The sequence below is a fragment of the Acomys minous genome (assembly GCF_964271855.1).
Source record: "Acomys minous genome assembly, chromosome: 16".
Classification (NCBI taxonomy): domain Eukaryota; kingdom Metazoa; phylum Chordata; class Mammalia; order Rodentia; family Muridae; genus Acomys; species Acomys minous.
The window spans coordinates 60,165,409-60,193,154 of NC_140498.1; the positions used below are offsets into that span (position 1 = coordinate 60,165,409).

The following is a 27,746-nucleotide window of genomic DNA, read 5'->3' on the forward strand; positions in this document are numbered from 1 at the left end:
GGTGTCTGGCATGTAAGTGGGAAACCACTCATCTCTACTCCACTCAGCCTGCTGGCCTCTCAGTATCTGGTATCTCAGATTGACCCCTGCCCACCGAGCCATGACTGGGAAGTTCTACACTTCCTGCAGTCCTGGGAGGGGATGGTAGGATGTTGCCTCCAGGAAGGGCCACGCCTCAGTGAGGGAACAATCACGCCAGTCATGTGTCTCAGACCTCAAGGGCCAGGCCATGCTTGCTGGCCTCTCTGAAGATGTGTGGAGTTGTATCCTATATCAAAGAGGCTATGGTTGGCAGGGTCTTTGTTTTGGTTTTAAACACTTTTAAGTTTTTTTTATTACATTTTAGTGTGTGTGTCACAACCTCCACCATCCAAGTCGTGGGGACTGAACTTAGTTTGTCAGGCTTGGCTGCAAACACCTTTGCCTATGGAGCCATCTCATCAGTTCACATGTATGGGTTTCAATCTGAAAGCCGAGAATGATTTTTGAGAGGCTCTGGGCCCAGGCTAGAAGACTGAATACAGCTGCCTTTGAACTTGACATGAGACCAACCTTTTGTGTCAGACACTCCTGATATATAGACCAGGCTTGTTTCCTAAGTGCAGAAATTTCTTTCCTCCCCTCTCCCTCCCCCGCAACTTTTGGTACTAAAGACGGATGACTCACGTGTTCTACTGTCCATGTACGAGGTCCCCTAACTCCCACCTTTCTGGTGTTGGCCAAAGACCAAGAAACTTTTTCACAAGGAAGACGTGGTTGTGAACAACTGGGATGCTGGGACCACTTGGAGTACTGGGGTACAAGAGGGACCCCAGCAGAGTACTCTACTCTTTCCCTTGTGGGTGGGGCTCATGGGTAGGCCAGTGTCAGCCTCCTTTCCCTGTGGTGGTCCTACCTGCTCCAGCTATCAAGAACATCAGCCTGATGTCTTGGTGTCTGGGCCCCACCTGCAGACTGAGCCCAAGGGGCCCTCAGAGCAGTGCCTCACCTAGTCAGGGTGTTAGGCGGACAGAGGCTGAGCTTGAGGCTCAAGCTGTGGGTGGGAAGGCCTAGCCTCTGACACTAACCACATATGCTGCAGGCACAGAAGGACAGATGCTCCCAGAAATGGCGGCTCATCTGCCCCTGTGGTTCTAGATAAGGATGGAACTAAGTTCTCACACGTACTAGCCAAGTCCTCCAGCCCCCCACTGTAGCTTGCTCATTCTGTGCTTGAGACAAGGCCTCATGGGGACCAGGCTGCCTTGAACTTACTAGGCAGTCAAGGATGCTTAAAACATTTGTTTTTTATTTGGAGATAGGGTCTCACTTCATAGCCTTGGCTGGCCCCAAACTCATAGAGGTCTGCCTGTCTTTGCCTTCTGAGTGCTGGCATTAAAGCTGTGTGCCACCCTACTTGATGAAACTTTATATATATATATATACAAAACTTGTGTATGTGCCCTAGTGTATGTATGTACAACATGCATGTCTGGTGCCTATGGAGGGAAGAGGTTGGATCCCCTAGAACTGGAGTTATAATTTGGAGCTGCCATCGGAACCAAACCCAGGTCCTGTGCTCCTAAACATTCAACCACCCTTTCCAGCCCCCAGACCTTAAACATTAAAAAAGAGTGTATGTGTGAATGCAGGCATGAGTAGAGGTCAGAGGCCAACCTCAGGCCCCAGCTGCTTGAGACCCGGTCTCTTCATTGTCCGCGGCTGGCCAGTGGGGTTTCCAGGGATCTCATCTCTACTTCCCATCACACGGTGGGAGTGCTGGGATTGTGGATGCATGCTTCTGAGCCTGGATGTTGACCTGGTTCAGGCCCTCACACTCCCACGGCTTGCGAGCACGTGAGCCATTTCCACAGCCCCACCGTTAGCCCCGGATCCTCCCCCTTCACCTCCCGAGCGCTCAGATTGCAAGCGTGCACCACCACGTGCAACTCACCCAACATGCACGGGTCTGCACCCACAGTACCAGCTCACCCTTCTACATTCATGTTCCCTGCCCCCCCCCCAAATCTCGGCAGGAGACAGCTCCGTGCTCCCCACTCCCAAGTCCAAAGAAGGTCTGCTTCAGCCTGAGGTCCTTTGGATGCTTTTATTGCTAGAATCTGGTCGTAAGTTCTAGGGCGGCTGCAGAGTACCCTGTGGCCAGGATGCTCTGTAACCACTGAAAATAATCATAGGGCAGGCGAAGATCACAATGGACAAGGGATGTCACTCAACCTCAGAGATGGGAATGCTGCTGACTCACCCGCTTTACGAACGAGATCCACCAGGTAGGAACCTGCAGCTGCTGGTGACAGATAAACTGACAACACTGTCCTACTGTGCGCAGTGCACGGCTGAGAACCGCCTGCCACCTGCCGAGGGCTGCACTGACTTCTACCTCAGGGCCATGTGTAAATCATTTGAACTTTTAAATAAACCCAAGAAATCATGGTGTCTGATGGTGAGCCCACCCAGCTCAGGGGTGGGGTTCTGGAATGTTCTCTTCAGAGTGGGAACATAAAAGTCAGCTTTCCTAAAGTGCTCTGATAAATCTCAGTATAAAAATACACAAAACACTGATTAGCAACATGGCACAGATGAGGTCTGGTAACAGAGACACACTCTGGACACAAGACAGAGACAGGGTACGAGCTGTTGGTGAGCTGGGGTCTATGAGCTTAGGGGTGAGGACAAGGGGACCCCCACACCACACCTGGCACTCTCAAGTCATTAGAGAGCACCACTTTCAGCACCCTGTGGCCCACCAGCTGTTGGATTCTTGGTCACCACACCCACAGTTACCCCGAGCCTATGGGTGTTGAAGTCTTGGCTCTGGAGGAGTCTTGTTCATGCCAGTGGCCCCTTCATGTTCCGGTTCCACAGCAGTGGGGATGGCCTGGCTCTCTGCATTTGGTACCACAGGACAGGGCTTCTTGGTAAGGGTTCCCTAGGATGCTGGGCTCTGGGACTGAGAGCCATCAGTGTAGGGCTTGGTCCCTGCTGTCATTACTTCAGAGGGCTGCAACAGGGAAGCCTGGGTGAGGATGACTGTACCTCAGACAGCCAGGCCTCAGTCTGCTGGGAGCTGGAACTCAGACCTGCCCAGCTTTGGGAACAAGCCCAGCCCAGCCCAGCCGTTGTCCTGACTCCTGCACAGGTTGTAGGACTTACTTAGCAAAGGTGACACCAAGATGGCCACCTGTGGCTACTCACTGCCAATGTCACCGGGCCATCCCTTCATATGTCTCTGAAATGTGTTAGCTCTGCCTTTCTGGCAGGCCACTGATGGGAGCAGGGAAAAACCTGCTCATTTCATAGGGACCAAACACTGACTGACTGGGATCTGTGCTGCCCTGCTGAGCCTGGATCCTGCATCTCAGGACATTAGGTTGGGAAAGACACCAACCTAATATAAGAAGTGACAGTCCGGTAACTCCTCTTCAGATTGATTTCAGAACCCACAGACCCAGTCCATTGCTACCTGGCGTCCGCCCGAACCTCCCCACCCCTGTGGCCCCGACACTGCCAAGTTCATTTACTGGTCAAAGCTCCCTGTGGCCTCTGGTGCCTAATGACTCAGGATTCCAGGGGTTATGGAGACTGCCCCTGGAACAGATGTCTTTTCAGATGTGCCTCCTCAGTTTCCCGGCCCCCTGGGTTTGTTGTGCTCTCAAACAGCTCCATGTGGTTTAGCTGGGGTTCCACCTTCAATTTAAAAGACCTTTGTTTGCATGTACGTATATAAAAAGAGGCTTAAGGGACTACCCACACTTTACCACTAACTCTATAGAGAGCGCTGAGACCCAAAACACCAACAGGGCAACCTCAGGTGAGCAAGTGCCTGACGGCTTGGGCAGGGGAAAGACATGGCCAGTGAGGAACACCCATGGGATCCCCAGAAATGGAAAGGGTTATCAGGACAGAAAAGGGTCTGCTCTTGGGGCCATGGCCTCCTCAGAAGAAGATGACATCTTCCTTGCCAACTTCATCCTTGGCGGTGAGTGGTGTGGTTGGCAGCGAGGGTGCCGGGGACGCAGGTGGCAGGGATGTGCCTCCGGACTTGAAGAAAGCCTCAGGGGGCATGGCAGCTGGGGCCGGGGTTGGGGCTGGGAAGCAGGGGTCTAGAAGAGAGGTGGGGGGGGGCACAGAGGTGTTAGAAGCTGCCAGGAGCAGTGGGTAGCCCTAGTGCCCAGTGGCTGGGCTTACCTGGGGCAGGGGCAGGAGCAGGGGCAGTTCCATGGGTGGCAGTCAGGATGGGGCTCAGCGAGCGGCGGTTTCGTGATGCGTTTTCATCCTTGCCTATGATCTTGTTGAGAAGCAGCTGCTGCTTGAGGTCGAAGGATGCTGGAAGAGAAAAGGTGCCAGAGCCAGACTTGAGGGCCACCTGGTGGGCCTCCCCTACCTGATACTTCCCCATGGGCAGCCAGATAAGCACTTTGAAAGGTGGCACAGAGTCACTCAATGCTGGGACAAGAGAAGGGTGTGGCTTCCAGCAAAGATCTTCTGCCAGTGATCCTTAGGACATGGATTCTGTTCATGGAGAAGGTCCCACAACACCCTCTGTGTTAACAGGGGATAGGCAGTCTCTATGGGGAGGGGACAAAGATCCTGCGTACAGCCCCTAGGGTCTGTCCTGTGGCCCGTTGTGATGTTCTAAGTAAATGGTATGGTGATTAGTTTTGCCAACACATAGCCTGGGACAAAGGTCTGGGGGGAAGGACAGGCTACGTCCGGCTGACCTGTGGGTATGTCTGTGTGTGTGGCTGCCTTGTTAGCCTTAACCAGTGTGGAAGACCCAGCCTGAAAGTGGGCCCCACGATCCCTTAGATTTGGCCCCTGGTCTGGGTAAGAGTGGAGAAAGCTGGCCGGGCACTGAGCAAACATGCATCCGTGTCTCTCTGCTCTTGGCAGTGGATATGCCCGGCTGCCTGAAGCTCCTGCTGTCTTGATGCCTCGTGGGCTGAAACCTAGAGCTGTGAGCTAACAAGGCATTTCACTAAGTTGCTTTTTTTTTGGTCAGGGCGTTTTTAATCACAGCAGCAAAAATGCAACCGGAAAGAGGAAGTACTCTGCCTTCTTGCCCGTGATGGTGCTTGGCTGGCTGTCTCACTGTTCGAGGTTTGCATTTCAGTTCTGCTGCTGGGACAGAGCTCTCCATTGGGAAGGGTGGTGTGGGGCCCGTGAGCTTTGGGGGTGGGGGTACAACTCACTTGAGCTCTCCCAACGCTGGGAACCCCTACTCTTGCTGCTCTTATCCTTGCCACCCTTGGTGGAGGCAGCCAGCTTGGTGGGGATCTGCTGCTGCACAGCTGTCTGCCTCTGAATCTGGTTGGTGGCACTGAGCAGCTGGAAGGGCACATCGCTCTTGGCTGGCCGGCTCTCTGCAGGGGCACTGTCCCAGCGGGCCACCTCAGGGCGCTCTCCGTACTCAGGTCCTGCGCCAGGCAGCAGCACGCTCCCCTGGGTCCCTGGTGCTTTGGTGAGGGCCAAGCGCCCCTCCAGCCCGTCGCCATTGAAGCTGGGAGGATGGCTTGCGGGCTGGGCCTGAAAGTAATAGGAAGACACATGCTGTCGCTGCTGAGCCTGCTGGGGGCTATTAACCCCACACCGGGCTTCCTAGCCTTTGGTTCCGGCTTGGAGAGGACCTGGTAAATCTCTGAGACGAATGGATGTTGCCCACCCAGCTCTGGGCCCCGTTGGCAGCCGGGAAGGTCTAGTCTGCACTCTGCGGAGCATTGCTTCCATCTAAAGTTGCTTCTGGTGACTGACAGTCAGTGGAACATACTAGTATATGCATACCCATGGTCACACTGAGCCTTACACTAGTATACGCACACCCATGGTCACACTGAGCCATACACTAGTATATGCACACCCATGGTCACACTGAGCCATACACTAGTATATGCACACCCATGGTCACACTGAGCCATACACTAGTATACGCACACCCATGGTCACACTGAGCCATACACTAGTATATGCACACCCATGGTCACACTGAGCCATACACTAGTATATGCACACCCATGGTCACACTGAGCCATACACTAGCATATGCACACCCATGGTCACACTGAGCCATACACTAGGATATGCACACCCATGGTCACACTGAGCCATACACTAGTATATGCACACCCATGGTCACACTGAGCCATACACTAGTATATGCACACCCATGGTCACACTGAGCCATACACTAGTATATGCACACCCATGGTCACACTGAGCCATACACTAGTATATGCACACCCATGGTCACACTGAGCCATACACTAGTATATGCACACCCATGGTCACACTGAGCCATACACTAGTATATGCACACCCATGGTCACACTGAGCCATACACTAGGATATGCACACCCATGGTCACACTGAGCCATACACTAGGATATGCACACCCATGGTCACACTGAGCCATACACTAGTATACGCACACCCATGGTCACACTGAGCCATACACTAGTATACGCACACCCATGGTCACACTGAGCCATACACTAGTATATGCACACCCATGGTCACACTGAGCCATACACTAGTATATGCACACCCATGGTCACACTGAGCCATACACTAGCATATGCACACCCATGGTCACACTGAGCCATACACTAGGATATGCACACCCATGGTCACACTGAGCCATACACTAGTATATGCACACCCATGGTCACACTGAGCCATACACTAATATATGCACACCCATGGTCACACTGAGCCATACACTAGTATATGCACACCCATGGTCACACTGAGCCATACACTAGCATATGTACACCCATGGTCACACGGAGCCATACACTAGCATACGCACACCCATGGTCACACTGAGCCATACACTAGGATATGCACACCCATGGTCACACGGAGCCATACACTAGGATATGCACACCCATCGTCACACTGAGCCATATACATGCTTTCTCCTTCACACACATATATGGCCACACAATTTATATCAGACTACTCATAGAAGCTGTTTTGTTTTGTTTTGTTTTTGAGATAGGGCCTCTCTATGAAGCCCTGGCTCTTTTTCGAACTGTATGTAGACCAGGTTGACCTTGAACTCACAGAGATCCATTCCTGCCTCCTGAATGCTGGGACTAAAGGCGTGTGTCACTTGGAGTGGCTCGCCCCTCCCCTCCCCCAGGGTTTCACATAACCCATGTGGCCTTGAACTTGCTAAAGTTTTAATGATCTAACCCTCCAGCCTCCCCATCTCCCGTGGTTAGGATGGCAGGCCTGTGCCACCACACTTTTTTTTTTTAGTGTTGGAGTTGGAACCAGGGGTTTTGTGCACACGGCAAGTACAAAACTGAGCCCCGTTTCTATCTTAGTGCGTTTGACTATACAGGCCCACTCACCTCTGCCAGCACCTCTGGTGGTAACGCTCCCGGTGCGGTGTTCTGTTTCTTGAACCTGCGCAGCAGCTCTAGGCGCTCTCGTTCGCGGTCCACCGCACGCTGGGCCTCGCGCAGACGCTCCAGGTCGTGCTGGTAAGCCTGGCGCTGGCGCTCCAGCTCCGTGCGCTCCTGCTCCAGCCGCTGGCGCAGCTGGCGCGCCTCGCCCTCTCGCTCCTGCAGCCGCGCCCCTGCCAGCTCCAGTTCCTGCTGCTGGCGTGCCCGCTCCCGCTCCCAGCGCTGCTGCTCCTGGCGTAGTTGGCTCTGTAGCTTCTCCACTCCCGCCCGCTCCTCACGCTGCTTCTCAAAGTTGCGCTGCCGCTCTTGCTCTAGCAAGAGGTTCCCACGTGTTGACTGCAGGCGGAACTGCTTCTCCCGCTCCTGGATGGCTACTCGCTGCATCTCCACGTAACTATCCTGTTGGGCAATGACTGCCTGGGGACAGGGACAGGGACAGGGGTGGGGCTGATGAGAATCATGCCCTTGGCTAGACCTGGGCAAGCAGCTACGGGCCAGAGCATCCATTCCCTCCCTGATGCTGCAGGTACCTGGAGACTGAGAAGCAGCTGCGACAGTGTCTGGACCCGGTGGACCAGCTGCAGAGAGAAAGCCAAATTGGTCTACCTGGTGATGGTCCACAGGGCATGTGGGCATGCCCTCCCTGGGGGGAGATGGACCGGGGACGGTACCTCTGACTCCAGGACAGTGGGCAGACATGAGCCACTCTCTGTGCTAGGCATCTCTACCTGTGAAAACAAGGATGCTAGTATCAAATGGGACTAATCTAAAGCACCACATCTCACTCTGAGAGGAGGCACGTCCTTCGCAAGGGATGCAGAACTCAGCTGGGCTATGATGGTGAGGCACAACGGCCATCTGATGTACACGCCCATCTGAGAATCTGGAAAATGAAGGTGTGGGGAAGCCTGGGGGCTAGGTGGGTAGCTGACGTCCAGCTCTATAGCAGGGTGGGTTGGAAGGGAAGCTTGTGTGGCCATGCCGGGCACAGGGTCAAGCTTCAGATCCAGCTAGGGCGGGTGGCCTTTGCTTCTAGAAACCTCAGGAACAATGGATAGTCAAAGGGGGAGGGAAGGGCCTGCCACATGTCAGGAGTGTGGGCAGACACTTGTTACATGCCCAGGATAACTTGTGGTACCAACGTGGGGTTTTGGGCCTGCAGAGGTCAAGGCAACTACATTGTACTTATCCTCTCCTCTGCTTCCCTGGCAAGATTAATTTTGAAGGCTGTCATATCAGTGGCAGTTACGTCAGCTTGGGCTGTCTGCACTGGGGCAACCAACATTACCAGAAGCCACTCACCGCCTGTGGTGATTCCTCGCAGCCACTGGGGGTGTTGCTGTCACAAGGCTTGGAGTCTGGACTGCTTGTAGGTCCCTGCCAGTCTTGGGGCCTGGGGTCACTGTTGTACATCTTCTTTAAGCTGCCACCTGGTGATCCCAAATCAAGCACAAAAGGATGCTATGAATCCCACAGGGCTTGGGGTCCCCTTGCCCCCGCAACCCCATCTATGTAATAAATACAGCCTAGGGTGTTCCTGGAAGCCTGCTGCAGAGCCCTGGCTTTGTGGTACAGAGCCCACGACACCCAGAGGGCTTAGGAATGCTCTCAGAAATTACACGCCAACTCCAGAGAGATAGCTCAGCTGTTAAATGCTAAGGCTCACAACTAAAAATCTCAAGAAATTACACTGTACAGGATCCTGGATCTGCTGCTTGTGAGCTTCCCAAGGCACAGCCCCAGAGGAAGGTGACATACTTACTCTTGCTGGGGCTGCCCACACTGTCATAGCCTCCGAAGGTCTCAGCCCTCCGAGGCAGGCCTGCAGAGACACCTCCCTCCTCCACTTGGCTATTGGTACTGCCCAGCTGCTGGCAGATCAGACTCTGGATGCCTTCAACTGTGAGGAAGAGGTGGGGGACATGAGTCAGCAGGTGGTGGGGCAGCCCAGACCTTGGCCAGGAACAAGCGTGGCAGTGAGTGCTGGGATGACAGGTACACATCAATATCTTGGCATAGGTAGCGCTGGTGACAGAACCCAGGGCTAGGCAAGCACTCTAACAGCGAAGCCCCATCCTGAGCCATCATCCTCAGCATCGAAGGGAGAGGCAAAGGCAATCGGCCAGCCATTGACTTTGGAGGCAGGCTTCTTAAGATTCAGGGAGTTTTGAAGGGAGGCTTATTTAAGATTCAAGAAGCCAACAATGCACAAATCTCAGGAAGTCCCTGAAACTTACCAGAAGTTTGATAAACAGAAAGGACTGCTGGGAAGAAAACCCTTTCCAACCTGTCCAGCCAACTTCACTTGTAATCTTTTTTTTTTTTTTAAAGATTTATTTATTTATTATTATGTATACAGTATTTTGCCTGTATGTACACCTGCAGGCCAGAAGAAGACATCAGATCACATTAGAGATGGTTGTGAGCCACCATGTGGTTGCTGGGAATTGAACTCAGGACCTCTGGAAGAGCAGGCGGTGCTCTTAACCACTGAGCCACCTCTCCAGCCCCTTCACTTGTAATCTTGAAGAGAGTTTCAGGGTCCCAGCTTTCATTAGCTGTTGCCTAGGCTAGGGTGGATTTCAGCAACGCAGCTGCCTTTTAAGTTGTTAGTAACCCCTCACCCCTGGTCCTTCTGTGACCCCCGCCAAGTTGGACTGGTGTTATGGTTACTTAGGTGTGTCATCAGTTCCCTATTTGGGATGAAGATATGTGCATTCATGTCTCCTCAAAAATATTCTCACACAAACTACCGAGAGGAGCCATATGGGCTTTGTGACTTTTCTCTGCAGCTCATCAGGGCACCTGCTGCATCTAGGCCCCTAAGTCAGCCTAGGGATGTGATGCACCAGTCTCTCTCTACCTATGTCCAGTAACAAGCAGATGTTAAGTGAGAGCCACACACAGGAGGGCTGCCCACGGGGGTAAGGGTGGTCTACATACCCTTTAATGGCCTGTCACCATTCAAAGTCTCTAGCCAGCTGAAGAGGTAGGGAGAATATCCCCAGGCCAGGTACCAGATTTGTGAGTGTCATTGGAGGCTAAGAACAATGGCCACAGAAGACAGAGTTGGAAGGGCAGTGTGGGCGTGGCTGGAGGGAGAAAGATACCCACTGGGTCTTTGCTAAGCTGTGCAGGCAAGGGGTTCCATGGTCTGACTTGCGGATGGAAGAGAGCCACTAAACACCACTAAACACCGTGCTGGACAGATGGGGTCCTAGTGGCTGCAATGGTGCCACTAGCAGCTCCTGTAGCACTAAAGGCTCCCCTTACCAGGACTAGCCTTGAGGCTAGCAGAGGGATCTCTGCAAGGTCAGGGTAGAACATGTGTGGAGATAATGTGTAACCAGTGGTTTACACAATGGCTATTAATGCCTAGCAGCCTGCCAGAGCTGGAGGTGGGGTTCAGGCCCAAGTTTAGGGTTTACTTCTGGACTCTAGAAGTCCCTCAAAAGAGCATATATACACATATATATATATGCTTTCCCCGTGGCCCTCCCCCTCCCAGGGGTATTAACAGGGACCTATCCTAGCAAAGAAGGGAAACCTGTATCAGGGAACTTTGTTTTACTAAGGAAATTTAGATTTCAATTTACTTATTTAATGTGTGTGAGTACACACATGTGACAGCACAAATGTGGAGGTCAGAGAACAACTTGCATTTATTTGTACGAGTTGCTTCTCTCCTTCTACCATGTGGGTCTTTAGGGTTGACCTTACGTTGTCCTATGTGAAGGCTGCCACCTTTACCTACTACCGGCCATCTCTTAGGCCCAAGCTTTGTTTTCCACCCCTGAAAACAAGGGTCTCACACATAGCAGACTAGCTTTAAACTCATTATGGAGCTAAGGATGACCTTGAACTTTCGAGCTCCCTGCCTCAGCCTCCAGAGCGAAGGGATTACAGGTGTGCTACACACCTGGTTTACACGGACACAGAGGACGGAACCCTGGGGTTTCACATATGCTTGGCAAGCATTCTACCAGCTGCAAATGTTTTTCTTTCCTCAGATAATGGGATGAGAGCTGTACCCAAGCTTTACTAATACATGGCTTGAGCTGAGCCCAGAGCGTTTCTATCTAACCATCCCTAAGGCCTCGGCCTGGAAGCTCTGTTGGAGGGAGGAATTTTAATCCAGCAACATGGCTACTCTGGCAGGGGATCATCTCCAAAGACCTAGGTCTGTGTGATCCAGCTGGAATACAATCTAATCTTCTGCAAGTCCGGACCCTGAAGGTTTCAGCTTCCAGCCTCTGTCTGCTAACCTAGGCCTAGGATGTTTTTGGCCTCCAAGACTTACCGCTGAACAAACTCAGCCTTTTCTAGCTTATCCTGAATCCTCTCTGGCTGGTTCATCTCAGCTGTCCTGGCTCAAAACTCCTCTCCAAGCTGACTGATTCAAACTGGCTTCTCTCTACTTAGAATTACTCTGCTTGGAAAAACAGAAAAAGTGAACTGCACCAGACCCAGCCAGTCTTGAAGTGCACTGTACCCCTGCATGGACTTCTCCTGTATTCTTACGCTGCGCTCTACCCTCTGTACTCTTTCTGCACTGTTCTTAAGTAGCTTTCTCTTCTGTCTGTTCTCATGAGAGCTGGGCGTATCCTACCTCTGGCTCATCCTGCCAAGTCCTTCTCTCATTCGTCACTTTGTCTGTCCCTCAACTAGACAGCATTGTTTGGGATTAAAGGTATATAGGAAAGGTGTGTCTGCATCCCAGCCAGAGGGCGTGCCTGTATTCCAGCTGGATCGCACAGACCTAGGTCTTTGGAAATGATCCCCTGCCAGAGTAGCCATGTTGCTGGATTAAAAGTCCTCCCTCCAACAGAGCCACAGCCCTAACCCTGAATCAACTTTAGGCCCCTTAGGTTAACAAGGTCACCCAGGGAGTGTTTGCTAAGAAAGTGCTTAAAGGATTTGGGTGGAGCTTAGTTGTAGAGCCCTTGCATGTGTTGGATTCCAATCCCTGGATTCCACAAAACCAAAATGAGGTAGTCCTGGATAGGCAGGTCGGCCAGAGTCCTGGGCCTAGCTTTGGTCCACCCCCCAGGCAGCCCACTGGTGACATAACAGCACAGTGAGATCACTGACTTACTCTCACTCATGGCAGATCTGAGAATCTGTTCCCCGCGGAGGGTCTCGGAGGGGTCTCCGCATCCTCGGAAGAGGGCTCGGTACTGGGATGACTCATCCATCCCACTCAGCTCGGCCATCTCTAGGTAGATCTGCTGCTTTTCCAGAAGGCTCTGGGTGATGAGCTGGTCTTTCAGGCTCAGTCGCTCTATTGGAGAACCCAGAGGTGGTGGTGGTGGTCAGCCTCAGACACCTGCTCTTAAGAGTCAGGCTGTGAGGATGGGGCCTGAGGCTCAAAGGCAGGCAGACCTCCCTATCCTCCCTCCCTCCAACACCACTAGCCTTGCAATGTGGTCCTGTTCTCTTAACTGCTCCCCACATCCCCAGTATGAACACCAAAATGGTGGGTTAGTGCCTAGACAGTTAGGAGTCTGGAAGAGAGCACCGTGAAAGACATTTTCTTTCTTTCTTTCTTTCTTTCTTTCTTTCTTTCTTTCTTTCTTCCTTTCTTTCTTTCTTAAATTTAAAAACTGTTATATGCTGGGTGGGTGGGTGCTGGGTCTGAACTCCGGCCCACGAGGTTACGCAGCAAGTGCTTTTAACCACTGAACCATCTCTCCAGCCCTGTTTAGTTTTTTGTTTGTTTGTTTTGGTGTGTTTTTAAGAAATGATTTTATTCTTCCCCCAGGCTGGAGACCCCTATCTTAACCTGCCAAGTACACCAATGGCGTGGGTTGTCAGGCTCAGTGGCAAGTGCTTTACCAGCTGAGCCATCCTGTCTGCTCAGAAAACAGAGCTGATAGCGACTATTTTTGATTTTGAGATGTCCTCTTGCTATACGCTCCTGGTTCTCCTGGTGAGGGCTGTATAATGCAGGCTGGCTGCGAACTCCTATCAATCCTACTACCACCTCCACCTCGAAGGCTATAGACCTCGCGGCTGGTGAGGTGCCTCAGCGGTTAAGGACATTTGTTGCTCTTGCCGAGGACCCAGGTGTGATTCCTAGCAGCCTCAGGTGGCTCACAGTGCCTGTTAACTCCCTCTTCTGGCCTCTTCGTGCACTTGCATGCCTGTGGTGCACAGATATAAATGCAGGCAGAAATGCCCACTGCCCACACACATACAATTTTTTCAAAAAAGTAAATTCCATGCCCCCCACGCCAAGACTACAAGTCTGTGTAGTCCTGGCTGTCTTTGAACTTAGAGTTCTGCACATAAAGGCAAGTGCCACCATACCCAGCTCCATTCCATTTACTTATTTTTTTATTGTGAAGTTTTATTTTTGTTCATCCATCCATCCATCCATCCATCCATCCATCCACTTACTTACTTGTGAGGCGGTCTTCAGCTCTGGCTAGCTTTGCTTACCACAAGCTGAAGATGCTCTTGAGCTCCTGACACGTGTCCCTGGGGCTGGGTTGGAACCCAGAGGCTTCAGGCAAGCTAGTCTCAAACACTACCTACTAAGCCACATCCCTGGCCCTGAATTGAGCTCTTGAAATGGGGGGGCGTTATGGCGCATGTACATTAAACCTCCATGAAGTGGCATAAACTTGATGCGGATCCCTGGGTTCCAGAGAGGGGCCTGCCCATGGTGTGGACCCTCTTACCTTGAAAGTCCCGGAGTTTCATGGTGCGGGCTTCAGTCATCTTCCTCTCCTCTGCCTCACTGAAAAGGCCCTCCTCCTCGTCAGGACAGCTGCAGGGAAAGGGGGACAGCTGCCGTCAGTGGGCTGGCTATCCTGGCACCGGCACTGCAGAGCATCCTCTTTCTGTCCCCCTTATGCTGGCGAGATGGCTTAGGACATAACGGACCTCAGATCTAGAAGAGACTCTCTCAGCTGTACAGGCTAAGAATGACAGAGGACATCTGGCATACTCTTCTGGCCTTGGTGCCCTAGTTCTATCTGCAGGACCAACATGATTGATGAGAGTAACTGACTCCCAAAAGTTGTCCTTTAAACCTCCACATGCATGGCAGGGCTCACCTTCTCTCCAATAAAGAAAGGTAATTATGAAAAACCATTGATGAGCCAGGGCCTGTATTAGCTATGAAAGGTCTCTTCCACTGACTTACACCCCCACCCTATACCGCTGATTTTTTTTTCAAGACAGGGTTTCTCTGGGTAGCCCTGGCTGCCCTAGAACTCCTTATATAGACCAGGCTATCCTCCAACTTGGGATTCACCTGCCTCTGCCTCCTGAGTGCTGGGTTTAAAGAAAGGTGTGTGCTACCACTGCTACTGTTGTTTTGTTTTGTTTTGTTTTTAAGATAAAAGGTATCATGCATGTCAGGATAACCTTGAACCTACTGTGGCGAAGGATGACCTTGAATTTCTGATCCTCCTGTCTCTACTAAAGAGCTGGAATTACAGGCACACACCATCACTCCCAGTTTCATTAGTGCTGGGGTTTGGACTGAGGGCTTTGTGCATGCTGGGTAAGCACTGTACCAATAATGAGTCACAGCCCTCGGTCCTGCACTCTGCTTTTGTGAGGGACTTTGTTTAGAGGAAGAGACCAGGAGGCAAGGACAACCAACAACACATGACAGTTCTCAAAGGGGTGAATTTATGCCTCAGTTCCTGATGTGGGGAGGACAGGCATGCGCCACCAAGCTCTGCTTCTTGCACACTTAAAAAAGTATGGCTATATTTAATTTACATATATGTGAGCATGTTATGTATGTGTAGGTGCCTGCACTGGATCCCCTGCACTGGAATTATAGGCAGTTATGAGGCGCCTCGTGTGGGTGCTAGGAACTTAACTTGGGGTCCTCTGCAAAGGCAGTAAGCACTGTTAACCATTGAGCCATTTCTCCAGCCCCTCGGGTACAGGCTTACAGTGCCCAGCTGTGGCATGGAGGAGGTGGCCAGTGGACAGCTCACTTGCAGATGACTGTCAGACACTGGAGGCTGTGGACCACTCAGAGCTGAAGTTACTGAGCGTGGTGCGAGTATGGAGCAGGAGGCTGGCTACAGGTTTCCATGTCCACCTGTCAGGCAGACTCTGGTTCAGGCAGGTGGAAAAGAACAGGCACTGGGCTGAGATCTGAAGGACACTCAGCCCAAGAAGCAAAGGCGGATATTACAAGGTGCTCCAACAAGGCTGGCCTCAGAACTGGTCCAGGTTAGAGTTGCCCGGCCCCTCATCAATTGTATATAGAGATATCCAGGCTCAGCTGGTAGAGTGCTAGGATGCCTGCTTAGCCCTCACGGAGCTTGGGTTCCATCCCTGGCACTGTATAAACTGGGTATGGTGGTGTATTCCTTTCATCTCAGCACCTGGGAGGTAGAGGCAGGAAGAAAAGAAAGGCCATCTTTGGCTATATAGTGAGGTGGAACAGGCCAGCCTGGGCTGCAGGAGACTATTTCTCAAAAACCAAGCAAGCAAGCAACTGGTCTGTCTGGGAGGTCAAGGTCACAAGTGAGTCTCTTATCAGTCTCGAGAGCATGAAGCAGGCGGGAGGAGCCTGCCTGAGGAGGCAGGAAGGAGACCCCTGGGCTTGTCTCACCTCTCCACGGCTCGGCGGATGTGGGCCATCCAGGTGTTCCTGTCCTCTTTGGAACTGGTATACATCTCGTACATCTCTGGGCCTTGCATGGAGGCACTGATCAGAAACATGGCCTTCTCCTCGTTGGCTACCTCTCTCACAATGAGCTTTTGCAGAGAGATGACGGGCGGCTTTGAGTCCTGTACAGGGGAAGGGGATGGAAACTTCACTGTTGCCCTGCTATGTCTGAACAACACTGGAACCCTGAGTCTCGGGGGAGGGGAGCCATACCCCGACTCTCAGTGTGTACACACATTCGTGTGGAAGGCAGAGGATGATCTTGGCTGTTGTTCCTCAGGTGCCATCTACTTTGGTTTCTGACGTGCTGTGCCACTGGCCTGAAGCCCGCCAAGGGCTAGGCAGGTGGCTAGTGAGCCCCAGAGACCCGCCTCCCCAGCACAGGGTGACAGATGTGTGCCACACCCTACATTTTCATACGGGTTCTGGAGAGTGAATTCTGGTCTTCAAGCACTGAACTGTCATGCCAGCACAAGGCAGAAACGTTTATCTAATTGATATCCTAGTATTCTTTTTAATGTTTTTTTTTCCCCCGAGGCCTTAAACTGTGAAACTCTGCTGACCTTAAGTTTATAGCGATCCTGCCTCAGCTTCCCAAGTGTTGGGATTTCACCACCATGCCCAGCAAAGGGTACCTCCCGCCCTCTCCTTCTTTTTTTTTTTTTTTTTTTTTTTGTTTCCCCCAAGACAGGGTCTCTCTGTGTAGTCCTGGCTGTCCTGGACTCACTTTGTATACCAGGCTAGCCCCGAACTCAGAGTGATCCTAAAGGTACATGCCTGGCCTCTTTGTTAATAATTTTCTTTAACATTTATTTGTGTGTGTGTGTGTGTGTGTGTGTGTGTGTGTGTGTGTGTGTGTGTGTGCGCGCGCGCGCATGCATGGTGCACCTGTGGAAATCAGAGGAAAACTTGTGGGAGTGATTTTCTCTTTCCATTTTGTGAGTTCTAGGTATTGAACTCAGGTCATTAGGCACCTTACCCACTGGGCCATTGGCTGGCCCTCAAAGGCACATCTTAAATAGTGTTGTGAGTTAAATTGCCCCAAGTACCTCAGAATATGTGATGGTGTGTAGAGACAGGACCTTTAAATATATAATCATGTTAAATAAGGTTTATCTTTATAGTGGCCTTAACCCAATATAGTTGGTTTCCTTATAGGACTGTTAAGATTAGGCCAGGTGTGGTGTCAAAGGCCTGTCACCTCAATGCTTGAGATTTGGAGGTAGGAAATTCAGAAGTTCAAAGCCAGCCTCAGCTAAATAGTGAATTCCAGGCTAACCTGGGCTATATAAGACCCTGAATTTATGAACCTTGAGGTGACAGGTGTGTGCCATCATGCCCGGCTTGGATGATTTTTCTTTTTGTTTATGTGCCTTTCTGAATAAGAACTCCTGAAACATATTAACACTGGGTGACTGTGGCTGCATTTCTGGGGATAAGAACAGGCTACTTACTTACGTCTCGCCTGTGACACAGTATATGGGATACATAGCGATCCATCTAGAAACATCATAAAAGGAGGCAGGACAGAGGGTCTGGGAAGATGATGGTGTTTGCATCTTTACTGAAAGCTCTGGGCCCAACTAGTTCAAGTCCACTAATGTCCCAAAGCCTTCTGAGAGTGAGAGAGGGCATGCAGCTACCACAGTGGACTGGAGGCTTAGAGGTGTGCTGGGCCAAAGAAGGGGAGCAGCTCTTGTGACAAAATAGTCTGACCCAGTTTGTGGAGAGGTGGGGTAGGGTGACGAGGGGTGGGAGACTTCCTGAAGTGCATTAAGATCAACAAGCCAACCCGCCAGCGTTTGCCACTTTGAGACAGGAGATTGAACCTTCCACCTCAAGGCCTCCCCTTTCTGCCGTATACAACACTAAGCCTTGGCGCATTCTTCACTTCTACAGAGACTGCTGTCCTTTACTGATTAAAGGACAGTCGGCTTTGGTAGAGGTCAGGGTCATCTTTTGTTTCCACATCACCTCTTTCCATCCTGGGAGGGGATCTGGGGTCCCATACCCTAGCCCTTCCCTTTGGTCCACCTTTCCTCACTCCTCTTACCATCGCCCTCCTTTTCCTGATGTCCACCCAATGGAGAGCATGGCCACTTGCCCGTCATATGTGGAACCTCTGGGACTTTGTGTCCTTTGCTCTTTGTCTATGTAAATGGTGCATATCCCGAGTGGGGATTTTTCTAGTGTGCCACATACATTCAGTGTAGGCCCTTCTCTTCTGCTCCCTACCCTGCCCTCCAGTCCTCCAGAGCAGAGGCCTTTCACCACCTGCCACACCAGTGCATCCAACGTCTACAAACCAAGGTAAGGTTCTTCTACCCATACCCTGGAGCCTGTGAGTACCCGGGGACCCACAGAGAGGTAAGGAGGCTGGGAAGACAGAGGATGCTTTAGAATCTGGGCTTGGGGCTAATCAGGCGGCAGCCTTTCCTCTCTGCCTAGGCTCGTCGCTACAGGCGAGCCCTCCGCACCCTGGAACGGAGAATGTATCTGTGAATCTGTACCGGGCCCCTTGGGCACTCCAGGAGGGAAGTACGTAACTCTAGACCAGACACTGCTCAAGGTACGGCCACCCGCCGTCCCCTTTTATCTCTATCCTCAGAGCAGATGCTGGCATCCCTGCTGCTGTGGGAAGGGGCACGCACCTGTCTCTGAGTCCGTAAAGACTCCCCAGGCGCCATCCCAGAAGAATGATGGGGCTCGCTTCCCCAAGTAAGTTCACAGACCTCAACTAGATGCGCTTCTCCTCACATCCTCCGAGGGGTACATCCTACCCTGGAATTCTGTCCCTTCTCTCTGCCACCCAGAAGTCAAAGACAGCCCGTGTGAACCCTCACCTTTCTTCTCAAACCTATAACAATCAGTCCCTATTCTGCCTTGTGAGCCTGAACTCTGTTCAGAGCCCCCTCCACGTTATCATCTGTCTGTATGCTTATGGCGTTACTAATTGTTTTAACAAACTTCTTACCCGATGATAATTCACCTTAGTGTCCTGCCTGAGGTCCCCCCCAATGAGAATGAGAGCCATTAGCAGGGAGCAGGACAGGGCTTCATTCTCTTTAAGTTCCACTCCTGTCCCCGCTGGAACCTTCTGGAAGGACCTTGATGCGACAGGGTGCCTCTCAGTGTATTTTCCTATATGTGTTTCCTCTCCATGCTTTGTCTTGGGTATCCCCTCGTCATGGGGCCCACTGCTGCCCGGTCCCAGCAACAGCGCCCCGGAAGACTTTAGACACATACACTGCTGCCCGGTCCCAGCAACAGCGCCCCGGAAGACTTTAGACACATACCACGGAAGCAAAGACATATTTCTGATCCTTTTCTTGCAGCAGCAACAGCACATCAGTCAGCAGGACAGCGAGGACATCTGCAGAGACCAGCGCGTGAGAGACTGTCTGAGAGGTCACACATTCAAAGGAGCTCAAGACAGCGAAAGCATCACGGTGCTTCAGCCTCTTGTTCCGAGAAGTTTCCATTCTAACCCCTTTCCACAAGGTCCCTGAGCCTCACGTTTCAGTGTCAACGAATGCCAGAGGCTCCCATTAGATGGCCCCTTGAGTGGCTCCTGCTCAGAATATTCGGAACTCAAGCCAGAGAGCACCAGTGTACCATGCAGTTCTTTCATTATTTCAGGGTTTTGTTTTCAACTCTGCACGTGTGTGTGGCGGTGTCTCTGTGTGGTTTTGTGCATGTGTGTGTAAGTGCTCTCAGTGGCTATAGTGTTGGCTCCCTGCAGCTGGGGTTACAGGCAGCTGTAAGCTGCCCGGTGTGGGTTTTGGATGCTGAATTTAGAGTCGTCTACAAGAGCAGCAGGTGCTCTCAATATCTGTGCCGTCTTCCCAGCCCTTCATTTGTTACCATCACCGTTTTGCGTATATGGGTGCACGTGCCATGGGTATGTATGTTCATATGTGTATGTGTGTGCACACGTTTGTGTGGGTACACCTGTGAATGTGTATCTGCACGCACTAGGGTGTCTTCCCTGATCACTCCCCACTTTTTTCACATTTATTTATTTTGTGTCTGTATGGCAGGCAGGGGGAGTGGGTTGGGGAGCGGGGAGGGTGTGTGAATGCCCCGTGTGTAAGTGAAGGTGGAAGGACAAGCTGTGCAGGCTGGTGCTGTGCTTCCACTGCATCTCAGGCACCTAACTCGGGCTGTTAGGCTTGGCAACAAATACCAGTGGACGGTGAGTGAGCCATCTTGTCAGCCCTCCACCTGAGTTTTTAGACAGGCTCTCTGAACCTGAAACTCATTTATTTGGTTAGGCTGGCCGGACAGTTGGCTCCAGGAATCTGCCTGCCTCTGCCACACCCCAGCATTGGGGTTACAGGTATGTGCCACCATGCCTGGCTGGGGGATCGGACTGAGGCAAGCATTTTACCCACTGAGCCATCATCTTTCCAGCCTTTGGGTGGGTCTCTTGGTTGAAGTGGATGTCTCTCTCTCTGCCCCACGTCATAGCTTGCCTGCAGTGATGCAGGAAGAACTGGCCTCAGGCCCCTTGAGTCCCAGTCCTGCTTGGTGCCTTGTCCCTGTATGACTGTATGAACATCTCTCACAGAGAAACTTTTGCACATGAGTGCCATTGGGAGCACACAAATACTGCTGCTTGAGGGAGCCTCTTGCCTTTTTCTCTTTTGAGACAGGGTTTCACAGATCCTACTCTGGCCTCAAACTTGCTCTTGTAGCTGGGGATGACCCTGAGCTCCCAATCGCTTTGCTTCTACTTCCCTAGAGCTGACTGTCCCTACACTCAAGTTTACTTGGTGCCGTAGACAGAAACCAGGACAAGCATTTAACAGCCGACCTACAAGCCCATCCCTGGAGGAGCCGTTCCTGATGATCTTGTCTAAACTAAACACTCCATCCAGTTCTCTGTAGTCCACTGGCTCCTTTAAACTTGAAAACATTCAAGTGTTGCAAGTTTGGCTGTGCTCCCATCTCTCAGCTTGGTGACAAACTCAAATGTGTATCAACCCAAGTTAGGACCCAGCACTCTAAGATGGTGCCTATTGCTCTTAACAAACCAACCCGGAACTCCAAGGCTGAGCCAACATGAAACGCCCTAGAGGTGGCCAGAGGCAGAAACTTACCTTTCAGGCGCCCTGACGTCTGTGACTTCCAGCACAGGGTGCCCTCCAGGTGGAGCTGGCGCCGGAGCATGTCCTCCTTGCGGAAGGAGAGCCCGTTCTTGAGTTTGCTGGACGACTTCAAGTCCATCTTCCCCGTGATCTCCCTGAGGCGCTGCCCCTTCTCGTACTCGCTGACTTTGGCATCCACTTGGGAGATGATGTCTTTGATGAGGTTCAGGGCCTGGCTCAGGTCTTTGTAGTCCTCGGTGCCAGCTGTCACACAGAAAGCAGAGGGAGCACTGGTTTCTGCGCCCGTGCTCACAAACACAACAGAGGTGGGTGTTGCCGGCATCTGGGTGGGATCTGTGAGGCCCACTGCTCGGCGGGCCTTTCAGGGATCTCTGCAAACTGTAATTTCTGAGATGCAAATGGCTCCCCCAAACTAACAACAGCCCAGAGTTTAATGACATCAGTTTATTTCTGTCTGTATTATGTTTTGAGACAGGATTTTATGTAGTCCTGGTTGGGCTGATCCTGTGGAGGATCTTGAACTCCTGATGCTCTTGCCTCTGTCTCTCAGGTATATACAGGCCTGCAATAGCATACTTGGCTAGTTTTGTTTGTAGGCAGGGTTATCTCCACATGCCCCATTTATCATGGAACTCAGAGATCACCCTGCCTCTGCCTCCAGTGCTGGGCCTAAAGGCACTTGCAATACCACACCCAGCCTTCTTTTTCTTTTTTTCTTTTTTCTTTTTTTTGCTTGTTTGTTGTTGAGACAAGGTCTCATTCTCTAGCCTTGGCTAGCCCAGAATTCAGAGTAGAGCAGCCTGTCCTCAAACTTGCAGAAGATCTTCCTACCTCTGTCTCTTCAATGTTGGGATTACAGGTATGTGCTACCATGCTTGGCTCCGAGTTCAGCTTTTGCTCAAAAGCAAAAGTTAGGGTGTGGTGGCTCAAATGGCACAGACTGTCCAGCGCGTCATATCCACTCCTACCGTTCCATTACTGTTCACAGATTCCCCTCAAGTCCTTTAGCTCTTTATAAAAAGCCTCCTTCTCCCTCCTGCTACAAACAAGAGTTGGCCCCACCTACCTGAAGGACACGGTAGGTGAAGGGTCTCTAGCCAGCCCCAAAATGGCCTTGCTAAAAAACAGAATCTTACATTCCTAAAGCTAGCCACCCTTATTTGGCCACCACCTCCTTCCCCTGAGGCTGACTACCAAGGTCCAGCTATCAAGGTATTGGAAGTCCAGCAGTCTAAAGCCCCATTGTGGCTGCTCTAGTTAATCTGTCCAATTAAAATTAAACACCTCATCTAACGTAGGGTTTCCTCTTCCACCTTTATAAACTGCCATTTGCCTATTGGCTAAATCTGTCTCCTTTGTTTCTCCAGGATAAATATTTAAATATTCCTTCCCTCTCCCTCTTGTTCCCTTCCCCTTCTCCTTCATGCTCTACCTCTTGTTTTTGTCTCTTAGTCCCTGCCCTTTGTCCCTCTGAGGTAAATAATCTCCTTTCTGCTGAGAACTTGGCCTTCTGGCGTCTTGAGCTGATACTGGTCTCTTTCTTTAGTAGGGAGACTTGCTATTTTCTCATGGCCCAAACCTACCAGACATGTGGAACAGGATTGTCATCGTGCCAGCTCCCAAAGAGTGCCTAGAAAGCTATCTGACCTTTCACCTGTGTTCTGGGTGGCTACCAGCACGCCATCTTCTCTCCTTTCTGTTTGATCAGGGTCTCATAATGTAGCCTAGGCTGGTATAGAACACGTGGATCTTCCTGCCTACATGTTGTGTGGCAATTTCCTCTGAACTGAATGAAACGTTCTATCCTGGTGGGAAGTTGTTAAGACTCAGGAAGTAAACAACTCACAAGTCTCAAGAAGTCCCTGAAACTTACCAGAGTCACATATCAGGTCTCCCTAAGATTACATAAGCAATAAGGACTGCTAAGGAGAAGAGGGTCTCTAACATGGTTGGTTGCCTGCAAGCCCTGTAGAGAGCTCCAGGAATCCAGCTTTTTTGAGTCATAATCCATGCTGGGGTGACTTTTGCTGATACAGCTGCCTTTGACTCATCCCTACTCCCGTAAGTAACCTCAATAAAGCCATTGGCTCAACAGGTTGTACTTTGGTGGTAGGTTATATTGGTCTATAATCAGTTCCCAGTCCCTATCTGGAGTGAGTAGACACGTGTTAATGTCTCCCCCAGGAAAAGTGTCATACAACACTAGGCCTCCTGAATGCTGGGAGAGAACACATGTGCCCACTGCACCTAGCTCAGATCAGGTCCTGGCCACTTAACACAGAGGTCATTTCCATCTGTCTTTAACATTTAAATTTAAAGTTTTTAAATTCTATTTCACGCATACAGGTATTTTGTCTGCATGTATGCTTGTGCACTGTATATATGTGTCTGTGGAGGTCAGAGAGCATCAGATTCCCTCAGAACATGGGTGCTAGGACTTAAGCCTGGGTCCTCTGAAAGAGCAGGAGTGTTTTCAATGGCCGGGCCATCTCTCCAATCCCAGAAATCATTTATTAATAAGCCAGGAATCATCTTGTTTTCATCTAGTTCATATTTAGTTTACAGATACTGTCCTGGGACCTGCCACGGCCCAGCCTTTGCTATGGGCAGAAGTTCACCCAGCTCCTCTCCTCACATGCTGTCTGCCTGGCACCCACTACATGGCATTACAAGAGGGAACCTGGCCAGTTCACTGAGGGACTCCAGAGCAGCAGAACTGAGACCCCCATCCGCCCGGATCCACGCGCATGTGGCAGGGTATGTTCCCACCTTCTGTGTTCTGGATGATGCGTTCCACCAGCACTGGGTATTTGGTTATACGCTGCGTGACCAGAAGGATGCACTCCTGCACTCCCAGCCGTCGCACAATGGAAAAGTTGCCGATTTTCTGTGAAATGGAAAACAAACTTTGTTTTCATTTCTTTTTCCCCTCTCCTGATTTTTATTTATTTATTTATTTATTTATTTATTTATTTATTTATTTTTCCAGTGCTTTGAGACAGAGTCTCTCCATGTGACCCTGGATGTCCTGGGACCCATAGAGATTTGCCAGCCTCTGCCTCTAAGTGTTGTGATTAAAGGTGTGCACCACAGTACCCGGCTCTACTTCCTACTACTCTCTCCGTTTTTCTTCTCTTTTTCCTTCACCATCCTCAAGCACTTGTATTTGTGACTGAACGAGGGCCTGAGGCATGCTGAACAAATACTAAACTGCATCTTAAGGCGCGCGCGCGCGCACACACACACACACACACACACACACACACACTGGTAATTACAGTAATTACAGGCATGCGTTATTATAGCAAGTTAACATATTTGTTTTGGGGGGTCTGTGTGAGTATGTTTTCAAAGACCAGAAGAGGGTGTCAGGTGTCCTTCTCCACCACTCTTCAACGAGTTGGGTTTTTTTTTTTTGGAGATAGTGTCTCAGTAGGCAGACCAGGCTGACCTGAATGCTGGGATTAGCGGCCTGTGCCACCATGCCCTGCCCCTTTGAGGCAGGGTCTGTCCTTGAACCTGGAGTTTCTGTTTTTCTGTTTTATCAAGGCTGGACGCCAGAAAGCCTCAGCGATTCTCTTCTTTCCTCAACCCCACAACAGAGCTGGAGTTACAGGCGTGTGCAGGATGCCACACTTGTTCCAAGAGCTCTGGGATCCGAACTCACGGCCGAGCAGCAAGCACTAAGTACTACTAAGCAGTGTCTCTGGCCTCTTTGTATTTTCTGAGACAGTGTGGGTTTTGAGAGATGTTTCTCTCTTGTTGAATCAGTTAAACATCTCAGGCCAGGGGCGCCTTTCACCTTGCTGTGACCTTTCTTCTATGATCCCTAAGCAGGGATTACCTTCTAAATAAATACGGAAAGGCCACAGGAGTGTGGGCACTCAGTTAAAGCTGTTAAAGAGGAACTTAAGGCAAGTGTGGTGGGGCTTGCCTATAATCCTAGCGCTGGGGAAGCTGAGGCAGGAGGATCCTGAGTTTGAGGCTAGCCTGGATTACAAAACAAAATCCCATCTCAAATAACAAATAAAAACAAGACCGAAAATATTAAGGTGAGGGTGATGTAGTGTGATCCCAACATCTGGAAGCCTAGAGTAGGAGGATCATCAGTTTTGGGTTAGCCTGGGCTACAGAGAAAGTTCTAGAGCAGCCTGGAATGTACAGGCAAGATTTTGTCTCAAAATAAGAAAACAAGGGACTTGAGACATGGCTCAGTGGCTAAGAGCACTTAACTGTTCTGAAAAAGGTCCCAGGACCCATATGGTGGCTCATAATCACCTTTAACTCCAGTTCCAGGAGATCTGATGATTTCTGCCATATATACATACATACATACATACATACATACATACATACATACATACACGTAAATATAAAAGTTAAAAAAAAAAAGATGATAGGTGGTAGTGTTGCATGCACTCAGGAGGCAGAGGCAGATGGATCTCTGTGAGTTCGAGGCCAGCCTGATCTACAGAGTGAGTTCCCGGACAGCCAGGGATACATAGAGAAACCCTATCTCAGTAAAAAAAAAAAAAAAAAAAAAAAAAAAAAAGAAAGAAAAAGAAAGAAAGAAAGAAAAGGAGGAAGAAGCTGAGTATGACAGAATGTCCCTATAATTTCAGTACTTGGGAGGTAAAGGTAGGACTTCAAAATCCATACTGAGCTACACCGTGAGTTCAAGGATAGCCTAGGCTACATTAGAAACTGCTTCCAAACGAACCAAAAAGAACAAAACAAGAAAGTAAAATATCAAGAATGGAAGAGAGAATCAGTTCTGGAGTAGTTCTGAGGAACATGAATTAGGTGTTCAGTGTGCACACAACAGAGACCAGGATCCTTTATCCTGGCTGACAGCTGGTATCCCAGGACCCTCTAGAACCAGACTGGGTATCTGCCTTTTTCCAAATCTGGCTCTCTGGTCACTTGCGATTTACCCACATATCTTTAAGAACCAAAGTGGGTGGCCACTTGAACCTGTTTCCTGGTGGGGGCTGAGAGCATGCTGCACATTCTAGCGGGCTGTTCCCACTGCTCTTGTTAACACTTGGGAATGTGTCAGCAAAGGAGAACAGCCGCCCTTTTTTGTTTGCTTGTTTTTGAGACAAGGTTTCTCTATGTAGCCATGGCTGTCTTGGAACTCACTTTGTAGACCAGTCTGGACTCAAACTCAGATCTACCTGCCTTTGCCTCCTGAGTGCTCTGATTAACGCCATGTGCCATCATCACCGCCCTGACAAGCATCCAGCCAACACACCTGGTATGCAGTGCAGGGATGGAACAAAGGGCTTTTGTGTATGCTAAGCAAGCACTCCAGTAACTGCGCTACACACATCCTCAACCCCAACCCAAAGAGCTATTTCTCTTTTCTTTTCCCTTTCTATTGAGACCAGGTTCTCTGTCAGCCATCCCGATGTCCCTGTATCATGCCACAAGAGCTGGGGGATCACAGGGACCAATAAAAGAAAAGAGAGAATGCATACCTCGCAGAACTCTAGGAAGATGGCATAGCTCCGAAGGGCAGTCCCCCCGGGTGGGACAATGCCTCAAAGGACCCAACGCTAGGCGTTACGGCACATGCCTGTGATTCTAGCTTGAGGCAAACCAGAACTATATATACTGGTTTCAAAAGGGAGAGCTGGGGGTGCTGTAGCTCAGTTGGTATCAAGCCTCTCAAGCATGCATGGAGCCCTGGGTCATAAGCCAGCTGTTGTCACGCAGTCCTGTTCCCCAGTACGTGGGAGGCAGCGGCAGGAGAATTAAGAACTCAGGGCCATCCTTGGCTACACAGAGTGTCTACGGTTAAGTATGGGCTCCATGAGACCCTGTCAGCAAATGAGTGAATGCAAGAGTCGGAAGGCGGAAGCAGGAGGATCTGCAAGTTTGAAGCCAGACTGGGGTACACAGGGAGACCCTGTCTCAGTGAGCCAAGCCAAGGCCGTGGGAGGGGGCTCAGTGGGTCATGGTCTTGCCACCAAGCACGAGGAATTACGTTTCGATTCCTAACACTCACACGGAGCCAGGTATGATGGTGTGTGTCTGTAATCACAGTACTCTCAAAGGGAGATGGGAGGCGGAGGCAGGAGGGTCCCAGAAGCGCCGAGGTCAGCTAATCTGACGGAGAACCACAGAGTTACTATCTCAAACAAGATAGAAGGAAGAACCGACACCCCAGGTTATCCCTCTGGCTGCCACAGATGTGCATGGGACATGTGTGTGTCCACACAAACACCCCCACATATTGTGTGTGTGTGTGTGTGTGTTTTACCTTGATTAAGTTCTGAAACTTCTTGCTCTGCTGCAGCAGTAACTTGTAGTGACCGACTGCGTCGTTGTGGCCACTACAGAACACGCCGTATTTCTCCTTCATTCTCTCTCCGCTTTCCCCTGAAAACTAAAAGGAAAAGTGATGGAAAAGTTAGCCAAAAATGACTGACGGATGTGGTCAGAGTATGTTTCCATCTAGATCGTCCTGTTTTGTTGTCGCTTCGTTATTATTATTTCTTGCAACACCTCCTTGGCTTGGTGCTTACAGGGCGCCTCAATGCAAGGCATAGGGGAGTTGAGACAACTGTCCTGAGCCCTGCC

The 27,746-nt window shown here is 50.7% G+C and overlaps 1 protein-coding gene across 4 annotated transcripts in view; it reads right to left on the bottom strand.

Annotated features, from left to right (window-relative positions):
• Positions 1-2,072: 2,072 nt before the first annotated feature.
• ARHGEF18 (Rho/Rac guanine nucleotide exchange factor 18) overlaps positions 2,073-27,746 on the bottom strand; it is a gene marked incomplete at its 5' end in the record, with an annotated part of 106,728 nt that continues 81,054 nt past the window's right edge. For all 4 annotated transcript variants that reach the window (XM_084764469.1, XM_084764468.1, XM_084764467.1 and 1 more), the window contains 15 exons: positions 2,073-4,100; positions 4,186-4,323; positions 5,190-5,523; positions 7,353-7,823; positions 7,937-7,984; positions 8,078-8,134; positions 8,709-8,836; positions 9,169-9,306; positions 12,502-12,687; positions 14,090-14,178; positions 15,994-16,172; positions 19,347-19,423; positions 21,153-21,404; positions 23,931-24,048; positions 27,427-27,552. In XM_084764469.1, the coding sequence (XP_084620595.1) occupies positions 3,934-4,100; positions 4,186-4,323; positions 5,190-5,523; positions 7,353-7,823; positions 7,937-7,984; positions 8,078-8,134; positions 8,709-8,836; positions 9,169-9,306; positions 12,502-12,687; positions 14,090-14,178; positions 15,994-16,172; positions 19,347-19,423; positions 21,153-21,404; positions 23,931-24,048; positions 27,427-27,552 (2,508 nt within the window). In that variant the 3' untranslated portion in view covers positions 2,073-3,933. The remainder of the gene's footprint in view (positions 4,101-4,185; positions 4,324-5,189; positions 5,524-7,352; positions 7,824-7,936; positions 7,985-8,077; positions 8,135-8,708; positions 8,837-9,168; positions 9,307-12,501; positions 12,688-14,089; positions 14,179-15,993; positions 16,173-19,346; positions 19,424-21,152; positions 21,405-23,930; positions 24,049-27,426; positions 27,553-27,746) is intronic.